Source organism: Macrobrachium nipponense, chromosome 19 (genome assembly GCF_015104395.2).
Source record: "Macrobrachium nipponense isolate FS-2020 chromosome 19, ASM1510439v2, whole genome shotgun sequence".
In the NCBI taxonomy this organism is placed as follows: Eukaryota; Metazoa; Arthropoda; class Malacostraca; order Decapoda; family Palaemonidae; genus Macrobrachium; species Macrobrachium nipponense.
Window position 1 is genome coordinate 56,655,403 of NC_061088.1, and position 10,000 is coordinate 56,665,402.

At 49.1% G+C, this 10,000-nt stretch overlaps 1 protein-coding gene across 1 annotated transcript; it reads left to right on the forward strand.

Annotated features, from left to right (window-relative positions):
- The first annotated feature begins 212 nt into the window (after positions 1-212).
- On the forward strand, positions 213-3,068 carry LOC135211807 (trichohyalin-like). Its single transcript, XM_064245020.1, has one exon. It carries the CDS (start codon positions 213-215, stop codon positions 3,066-3,068), a length of 2,856 nt encoding a protein of 951 aa, XP_064101090.1.
- Positions 3,069-10,000: the final 6,932 nt, after the last annotated feature.

Consider the following 10,000-nt stretch of genomic DNA (forward strand, 5'->3'; position numbering starts at 1 on the left):
AGGAGAATCCATCCGAGCTGAGCCAGCAACCGAAGGCGTTCCTCGGATCTTCAAGAAGCGGCTCCGAAATCCGAGTCCTGTGTCGGTGGCAGTTTTAAAAACGAGGCACTGAGAAAGCAAACGTCTAAGGTCAACATTTCATCATGTTTGAGCTATATTGCATATTACTTGTGGTACTAGCAATCATCTTCGGCGACTTGTACGCTACGATCATGGACGACTTGTTTCATTTCTGTTGTTGTCGAGGTGTCAGCAGTGGTTTCCGAGTACCTGGTGCTCTTGTTGATGCCGCTGTTGATTCTCTCGAACCAGAAATTGTTGTCGATCAATCCAACAGCAGCTTGACTGCGCCATCTTTTGCCTTCGCCAAACCTCCTGTAGGTTTGGCCTTGTTGGCAGCCTTGGCGCTTGCTGTGTGCTGGATGTATAGAATGTCTGGCCGTAGATCTGATGAACTGGAAGAATGTATGGAATGCGAACGTATGGATGAGTATGATAGCGAGGATGACGATGAAACCGACATGAGCGAAAGTGAGGATGACGATGAAATGAATTTGAGCGCAAGTGAGGAAGACTATGAAATGAATATGAGCGAAAGTGAGGATGATGATGAAACCAGTATGAATGAGAGTGAAGAACACCTTGAAAATTATATGAGCGAGAGTGAGAATGAACTGGAAACTGATGTGAGCAGAGTGTCTAGACTGGAAGACAGTCTAGAACTGGAAGATCTGGAAGATGGCAATGAGGAACTGGAAGAGACTGCCGAAACTGAACAACTGGAAAGTACTGAGGAGGAAGGAGACCTCCCCAGACTACATCAAGAACAGCCAGATGTAGAAATGCAGAGGTTGCAAGAATCCCTGGAAAAGAGTCAGGCTAACGGTACTAGAATGGAACAGCTCTTGAAGGAAGCAGGAAAGGCGATAGAGCGGATTCAAAGGGAACTTGAGGGCAAGGATATTTTGCTGGAAAAGAGGGCAGACGACATAGCAGCGATGAGCAGACAAATCGAGAGCGTCTGCCTTCAAAAAGAACAAGTTCTGACTGAAAAACGTCGCCTACAACACGACCTGGAACTGGCTCTAGACCGAGGAGAGAAAGCAGACAACTTTAACAAAGAACTGATGGAGCAAATAGCGTCTCTGGAGAGGCGACTAGAGGAGACTGAACACTTGCTGAAGAAAAGGGACGAAGACGAGATGGAAATGAAAAGGCTCTTCCAGAAAGAGATGGTCGACAAAGAAAGAGAACTGCAGTGCACTAAAGAGAAAAATACTGAATTGAGCCTCAAACTAGAAAAGATAGAAACTTTCAATCAAATTCTTGATGCAGAGAATGAAGATTTGATGAGGCTCATAGTAGACTACAGGGAGGCCTTAGACCAGAAGGAGAGGAAGGTCGACCATCTGCAAGAATCACTGGCACGCCAAGCGACAGAGTCTGAGAGCGACCAAGAGAAACTGAGGACTCTGGAAGTTCAAATGACGGCCATTGAAGGCACTGTAGAAGAACTGGAAAACCAACTACTGGATGTTCGAGGGAACCAAGAAGCTCTCCGAGGAAAACTCAAGCTCACTGAATCGGAAAACTCTACACTTAGGAAGGTAGCAGTTGACCTAAAAGATAGAAATTGTGAGCTTGAGAAAAACCTGGCAGACGAGACCCACACAAACTTGGCACTAGAAGATAAAGTTCAGTTCCTAGAATCAGTTTTGTGCAAAAAGGAATCTCAGTTGGTCTCTGCATCAGAAATTCTAAATGCAGAAAGAGCGAAAACTGAGATTATGGCACAAGAACTAGAAGTGATGAGGAACTGGGTCTCAGAACTAGGAGGAGAGAATGAAAAGTGCAAAGAAAAATTAGCAGCAAAAGCAGCAGAAGTGACTTCACTGCAGAAAGAGTTACAAAATGAGAAGAAGTTGACCAAAGTTCTGGCTGGAGAAGCCCAGGTTATGAAGAACTGGGTCGCAGAACTAGGAGGAGAGAACACCACGCTTCAGGATGAGGTGAGTAAAACCCGCCAGAAAATAAATTCACTTCTGCAATCTTTAAGGAAGGAGAAACAGAGGAGCAGAAATCTCCAGGATGCTCTCCATCATGGGAAGGAGATGGAAAACTTGCTAAAAGAAGAAAAGACGAGAGGAAATGAAATGGCGACTTCCCTGAGAACCTTAAAAGTAGAGCTCAATAACAGGGACCTCCAAATTGAAAACCTCCTAAACATGGAGAAGAAATTGATATGTGAAAAAGAAGAACTTGTAGAGGAACTAGGCGTCACTCTAAGTCATGGCAAGGAACTGGACAGTTTGCTGGAGGAGGCAGGCCAGAAGGCGACAAAACTTGCAAACGATTTCGAGGAAGAGGTCCAGAAAAGAGAGGACCAATTGAGAGATCTCTTAGCCAAAGAGGAAAAACTCAGAGCTGAAAAGCTAGAGTTGGAAGACAGATTAGAAAATGCTGCCAATCTTCTGATTAAAGAACAGAGGGAAAAGGTAAACTGGCAGCAAATGTTACAAGAAAGGGAAAAAGAAGTAGAGACGCTGAGGAAAGATGAAAAAGACCATCAAGAACAGAGGAAGGAGATGGAGAACAAACTGCAGGAAGGTGAGAAAGAACTCCAGCAACTTAGAACGGAATGTGAAAATCTGAAAGAAAATTGGAGGAAACAAGAGAAAAAGATGATAAAGGAACAACAGCGTCTCATGGAGCGCCAAAGGAGACAGGAAGAGGCTCTGAGGGAACAGGACAAATACATGCTAATGACGCTTCTCCATGGAACAGCTCAGAGGAACTTCCATCTGCAGCACATTGCACTGCAGCATGGAACTGAAACTCTGGGCAGCATCAATGAAAAGGAGAAGCAAGATGAGGACCTGTGGTTGAGGAAGGAGAAACAACACAGGAAATACTGCGATGCCCAGCAGGAGAGGACTAACTACCCGAAACAGTGGGATGTCCTAACTCAGACGTTGACGGAACTCACTCGTGGAGATTCTGACGAGAACTGTGAAATTTCCAACGGAAAACCCGATGACAAAACTTGTCATCTAAGCAGTGAAAGATGAGATCTGTAAGATTGAGCCCCTCAGAGCCGAGATTCGTGAGGAAAAGGAGGACTAAGCCAGCTGCAACACCCACCTAAAAGGCCTACATGAATGAGTCACAGACTGACTCGACGACCATGGGACTGAGCGCACATCTTCAGCAGCTTTGGAGGAACCCCATGATTCCCCCCACCTTCAAAAGCCGTCCCCCCACGGCTTCCCCCCCACTCTTGAAGGTGTTCATGGCGGTGGCTCTTATGTTGCTTTGGGTGCACGTTCAATCCCACGGTCATCGGGCCTTTCTGTGACCCATTCGTGTTTGCCCTTTGGTCCCAGTCAGGATGGGCTCAGTAACTGAGTCTGACTGGATGACTTGATTCATTTTCCTGCTGTGGGAAACACATTTTAACCTAGCCACTGAATTGGGTTGGCTTGCCCGCCAGCCCAATTCAGTGCCGGTCCCAAGCCCGGAAAAATAGGGAGGGTTGGCATCGTCCGTAAAATGTCTTGCCAAAAACAACGAGAGAGAGAGAGAGAGAGAGAGAGAGAGAGAGAGAGAGAGAGAGAGAGAGAGAGAGAGAGAGATACTTGTAAAGTAAAACTAGAAGCAGAAAAATCTCCCTTTAAAACCAAGCGATACATTTTACAAAACTTTGTTAAATGCTACAGTTATTAGAGTTACTGTAGGATTTGGCCTAAAGTCTACAGTGCTTTGCACCTAGCATTCACTTTCTATTGTTTGATATTGATCTGATACATTTCTAAAATAAATTCCAAGGAATAAAAAGTAAATGTTAGGTGCATTGCTTTGAAGACTCTGGGCCAAATACTACGAGTAACTCTAACTGTAGCATTTAAATGAGTTTATATAAGACGCATCTCAAACTAGCTGTGGGTGGTGGGTGTGGGTGGACGGCTGTTCAAGGTAGTAAGGTTCTGTGTGCAAAGTTGAAGGTAGAGGTTGTGGGTGTTAGTTTTGAAGGAAGGGTCGAGGGTTTAAGATTGCATGCTAAGGCTGTCGATGGATGGCTGTGGTTAGAGGGTTGTAGGCTCAGTTTTGGGGGGGAGAGGACTGAGTGTAAGGTTGTGAGTAGAGGCCAAGTGGATGACTGTAGGTGTAAGGTTGTGGGTAGAGGACAGGTGCATGACTGTGGGTGAAAGGTTGTGAGAAAAGGCCAGGTGCATGACAGTGGGTGTAAGAATGAACGGTAGAAGCGAGTTGGGTGACTGTGGGTGTAAGGATGTGGGTAGAGGCCAGGTGGATGGTTGTGGGTGTAAGGTTGTGAGAATGGGCCAGGTGCATGACTGTGGGTGTAAAGATGTGGGTAGATCCCAGGTGGATGACTGTGGGTGTATAAGGTTGTAGGTAGAGCCCTAGTGGATGACTGTTGGTGTAAGGTTGTGGGTAGAGGCCAGGTTAATGACTGTGGGTGTAAGGTTGTGAATAGAAGACAGGTGGATGACTGTGGGTGTAAAGTCGGTGGTAGAGGCCAAGTGGATGACTGTGGGTGTAAGGTTGTGGGTAGGGGCTAGGTGGATGACTGTGGGTGTAAGGTTGTGGGTAGAGGCTATGTGGATGACTGTTTGTGTAAGGTTGTGGGTAGAGGCTAGGTGGATGACTGTTTGTGTAAGGTTGTGGGTAGAGGCCAAGTGGATAACTGTTGGTGTATGGTTGTGGGTAGAGGCCAAGTGGATGACTGTGGGTGTAAGGTTGTGGGTAGAGGCCAAGTGGATGACTGTGGGTGTAAGGTTGTGGGTAGAGGCCAAGTGGATGACTGTTGGTGTAAGGTTGTGGGTAGAGGCCAAGTGGATGACTGTGGGTGTAAGGTTGTGGGTAGAGGCCAAGTGGATGACTGTGGGTGTAAGGTTGTGGGTAGAGGAAAGGGGAATGACTGTTGGTAGAAGGCCAAGTGGATAACTGCTGGTGTATGGTTGTGGGTAGAGGCCAAGTGGATGACTGTGGGTGTAAGGTTGAGGGTAGAGGCCAAGTGGGATGAAACTTGTGGGGGTGTTAAAGGTTTTTTTTGAGGGTTAAAGAAAGAAAAAAAAAGGACAAGTGGGATTGACTGTTTGGTGGTAAGGTTTGCGGGGGGAAAGAGGCCCAAGTGAATGACCTGGTATTTGGTAATCTTTTTGTGGGGTTAAGAGGGAAAGGGTAAATGGACTTGTTTGGTAGGAACAGGGGCAAAAGTGGGGAAAAATAACTGGTTTTTTTTGGTATAAGGTTTGGGGTTGGGGGTAAGGAATGGGCCCAAGGTGGGATGAACTGTTGGGGGTGGGGTAAAGGTTTTTTTTGTGGTTGGGGAAAGAATGGGACACAACCCCCCAAGTTGGGATAAAAAGGGCGGGGTTGGGGGTGGGTTAAAAGGTTTTGTGGGTAATAGGGCCCCCCCAAGGTTGGATGACCTGGTTTTTTTGGGGGTTAATAAAGGGTTTTGTGGTTGGGGTAAGGGCCCAAGTGGATTAACCTTTTGTTTTGGGTATAAGGTTTTGTGGAAGTAAGTCGGCCCCAAGTTGGGGATTTTACTTGGGGTGGGGTTGTTAAGGTTTGTGGGTAGAGGCCCCAAGTTGGGAATTGAAACTGTTTTTGGTATTAAGGTTTTTTGTGGGTAAAGAGGCCCAAAGTGGGGAATAAACTGTTTTTTTTTTTTTTTTTTTGGAGGGGGGGGGGGGGAATAAGGTTGTGAGTAGAGGCCAAGTGGATGACTGTGGGTGTAAGGTTGTGGGAAGAGGCCAAGTGGATGACTGTTGGTATAAGGTTGTGGGTAGAGGCCAAGTGGATAACTGTTGGTATAAGGTTGTGGGTAGAGGCCAAGTGGATGACTGTTGGTGTAAGGTTGTGGGTAGAGGCCAAGTGGATGACTGTTGGTATAAGGTTGTGGGTAGAGGCCAAGTGGATGACTGTTGGTATAAGGTTGTGGGTAGAGGCCAAGTGGATGACTGTTGGTATAAGGTTGTGGGTAGAGGCCAAGTGGATGACTGTTGGTATAAGGTTGTGGGTAGAGGCCAAGTGGATGACTGTTGGTGTAAGGTTGTGGGTAGAGGCCAAGTGGATGACTGTTGGAATAAGGTTGTGGGTAGAGGCCAAGTGGATGACTGTTGGTGTAAGGTTGTGGGTAGAGGCCAAGTGGATGACTGTTGGTGTAAGGTTGTGGGTAGAGGCCAAGTGGATGACTGTGGGTGTAAGGTTGTGGGTAGAGGCCAAGTGGATGACTGTGGGTGTAAGATTGTGGGTAGAGGCCAAGTGGATGACTGTGGGTGTAAGGTTGTGGGTAGAGGCCAAGTGGATGACTGTGGGTGTAAGGTTGTGGGTGTAAGGCCAGGGGAATGACTGTTGGTAGAGGCCAAGTGGATGACTGTGGGTGTAAGGTTGTGGGTAGAGGACAGGTGCATAACTGTGGGTGTAAGGTTGTGGGTAGAGGCCAGGTGGATGACTGTGGGTGTAAGGTTGTGGGTAGAGGCCAGGTGGATGACTGTGGATGTAAGGTTGTGGGTAGAGGCCAGGTGGATGAATGTGGGTGTACAGGCTGTGGGTAGAGGAAAGATTAATGACTGAGGTGTTAGGTTGTGGGTAGAGGACAGGTGGATGACTGTGGGTGTAAGGTTGAGGGTAGAGGCCAAGTGGTTGACTGTGGGTGTAAGGTTGTGGGTAGAGGCCAAGTGGATGACTGTGGGTGTAAGGTTGTGGGTAGAGGCCAAGGGCGATGTGTGTAAGGTTGTGGTAGAGGCATGGTGGATGACTGTGGGTGTAAGGTTGTGGGTAAAGGCCAGGTGGATGACTGTGGGTGTAAGGTTGTGGGTAGAGGCCAGGAACATGACTGTGGGTAGAGGTCTGGTGGATGACTGTGGGTGTAAGGGTGTGAGTATGCGGCCAGGTGGATGACTGTGGTGTATGGTGGGGTAGAGGCCAGGTGGTGACTGGTGGTGTAATGTTCTTGGGTAGAGGCCAGGGAGATGACTGTTTGTGTAAGGTTGTGGTTAGAGGCCTTGGGTGTGGAATGCCTGGTTGGGTGGGTAAGGTTGTGCGGGAAGGCCAAGGGTGGGGATGACTGTGGGTGAAGGTTGTGGGTAGAGGCCAGGTGGATGACTGTGGGTGTAAGGTTGTGGTAGAGGCCATGGCCTGATGACCTAGGTGGGTGGGTAAGGTTGTGGGTAATGGGCCAGGAAACATGGACTGTGGGTAGAGGTCTGGTGGATGACTGTGGGTGTAAGGGTGTGAGTATTGGCCAGGTGGATGACTGTGGGTGTAAGGTTGTGGGTAGAGGCCAGGTGGATGACTGTGGGTGTAATGTTGTGGGTAGAGGCCAGGTAGATGACTGTTTGTGTAAGGTTGTGGGTAGAGGCCTGGTGGATGACTGTGGGTGTAAGGTTGTGGGTGAAGGCCAGGTGGATGACTGTGGGTGCAAGGATGTGGGTAGAGTCCAGGTGGATGACTGTGGGTGTAAGGTTGTGGGTAGAGGCTAATTGGATGACTGTGGGTGTAAGGTTGTGGGTAGAGACTAGGTGGATGACTGTGGGTGTAAGGTTGTGTGTAGAGGCTAGTTTGATGACAATGGGTGTAAGGTTGTGGGTAGAGGCTAGGTGAATGACTGTATGTGTAAGGTTGTGGTATGTAGAGGCTTGGTGGATGATTGTGGGTGTAAGGTTGTAGGTAGAGGCCAGGTGGATGACTGTGGGTGTAAGGTTGTGGGTAGAGGACAAGTGAATAACTGTGGGTGAATGGTTGTAGGTAGAGGCCAGGTGGATGATTGTGGGTGTAAGGTTGTGGGTAGAGGACAAGGGGATGACTGTATGTGTAAGGTTGTGGTATGTAGAGGCTTGGTGGATGATTGTGGGTGTAAGGTTGTGGGTAGAGGACATGTGGATGACTGTGGGTGTAAGGTTGTAGGTAGAGGCCAGGTGGATGACTGTGGGTGTAAGGTTGTGGGTAGAGGACAAGTGAATGACTGTGGGTGTAAGGTTGTGGGTAGAGGCCAGGAGGATGACTGTGAGTGTAAGGTATTGGGTCGAGGCCAGGTGGATAACTGTGGGTGTAAAGTAGTGGGTAGAGGACAAATGGATAACTGTCGGTGTAAGGTTGTAGGTAGAGGCCAGGTGAATGACTGTGGGTGTAAGGTTGTGGGTAGAGGCCAGGAGGATGACTGTGAGTGTATGGTATTGGGTCGAGGCCAGGTGGATGACTGTGGGTGTAAAGTAGTGGGTAGAGGCCAGGAGGATGACTGTGAGTGTAAGGTATTGGGTCGAGGCCAGGTGGATGACTGTGGGTGTAAGGTTGTGGGTAGAGGACAAATGGATAACTGTCGGTGTAAGGTTGTAGGTAGAGGCCATGTGAATGACTGTGGGTGAATGGTTGAGCGTAGAGGCTAGGTGGATGACTGTGGGTGTAAGGTTGTGGGTAAAGGCCGGGTGGAAGACTGTGGGTGTAAGGTTGTGGGTAAAGGCCGGGTGGAAGACTGTGGGTGTAAGGTTGTGGGTAAAGGCCGGGTGGAAGACTGTGGGTGTAAGGTTGTGGGTAGAGGCCATGTGAATTACGGTGGGTGTAAGGTTGTGGGTAGAGGCTAGGTGGATGACTCTTTGTGTAAGGTTGTGGGTAAAGGTCAGGTGGATGACTGTGGGTGTAAGGTTGTGGGTAGAGGCCAGGTGGATGACTGTGGGTGTAAGGTTGTGGGTAGAGGCATGCTGGATGACTGTGGGTGTAAGGTTGTGGGTAGAGGCCAAGTGGATAACTGTGGGTGTAAAGTAGTGGGTAGAGGCCAGGAGGATGAGTGTGAGTGTAAGGTATTGGGTCGAGGCCAGGTGGATGACTGTGGGTGTAAGGTTGTAGGTAGAGGCCAGGTGAATGACTGTGGGTGAATGGTTGTGCGTAGAGGCTAGGTGGATGACTGTGGGTGTAAGGTTGTGGGTAAAGGCCGGGTGGAAGACTGTGGGTGTAATTGTTGGTGGCTAGAGGCTAAGTGGATGACTGTGGGTGTAAGTTGGGTGGTAAGGCCGGTGACTGTGGGTAAGGTTGTGGGTAAAGGCCGGGTGGAAGGCCGTGGGTGTAAGGTTGTGGGTAAAGGCCGGGTGGAAGACTGTGGGTGTAAGGTTGTGGGTAGAGGCCAGGTGGATGACTGTGGGTCTAAGGTTGTGGGTAGAGGCCATGTGAATTATGGTGGGTGTAAGGTTGTGGGTAGAGGCTAGGTGGATGACTCTTTGTGTAAGGTTGTGGGTAAAGGTCAGGTGGATGACTGTGGGTGTAAGGTTGTGGGTAGAGGCCAGGTGGATGACTGTGGGTGTAAGGTTGTGGGTAGAGGCATGCTGGATGACTGTGGGTGTAAGGTTGTGGGTAGAGGCCAGGTGGATGACTGTGGGTGTAAGGTTGTGGGTAGAGGCTAGGTGGATGACTGTTTGTGTAAGGTTGTGGGTAGAGGCCTGGTGGATGACTGTGGGTGTAAGGTTGTGGGTAAAGGCCAGGTGGATGACTGTGGGTGTAAGGTTGTGGGTAGAGTCCAGGTGGATGACTGTGGGTGTAAGGTTGTGGGTAGAGGCCAGGTGGATGACTGTGGGTGTAAGGTTGTGGGTAAAGGCCAGGTGGATGACAATGGGTGTAAGGTTGTGGGTAGAGTCCAGGTGAATGACTGTGGGTGTAAGGTTGTGGGTAAAGGCTAGGTGGGATTGACTGTGGGGTGTAAGGTTGTGGGTAGAGGCCAGGTGGATGACTGTGGGTGTAAGGTTGTGGGTAGAGGCCAGGTGGATGACTGTGGGTGTAAGGTTGTGGGTAGAGGCCAGGTGGATGACTGTGGGTGTAAGGTTGTGGGTAGAGGCCAGGTGGATGACTGTGGGTGTAAGGTTGTGGGATAGAGCCATTTGGATGACTGTGGGTGTAAGGTTGTGGGTAGAGGCCAGGTGGATGACTGTGGGTGTAAGGTTGTGGGTAGAGGCCAGGTGGATGATTGTGACTTGCGAGTGTAGGT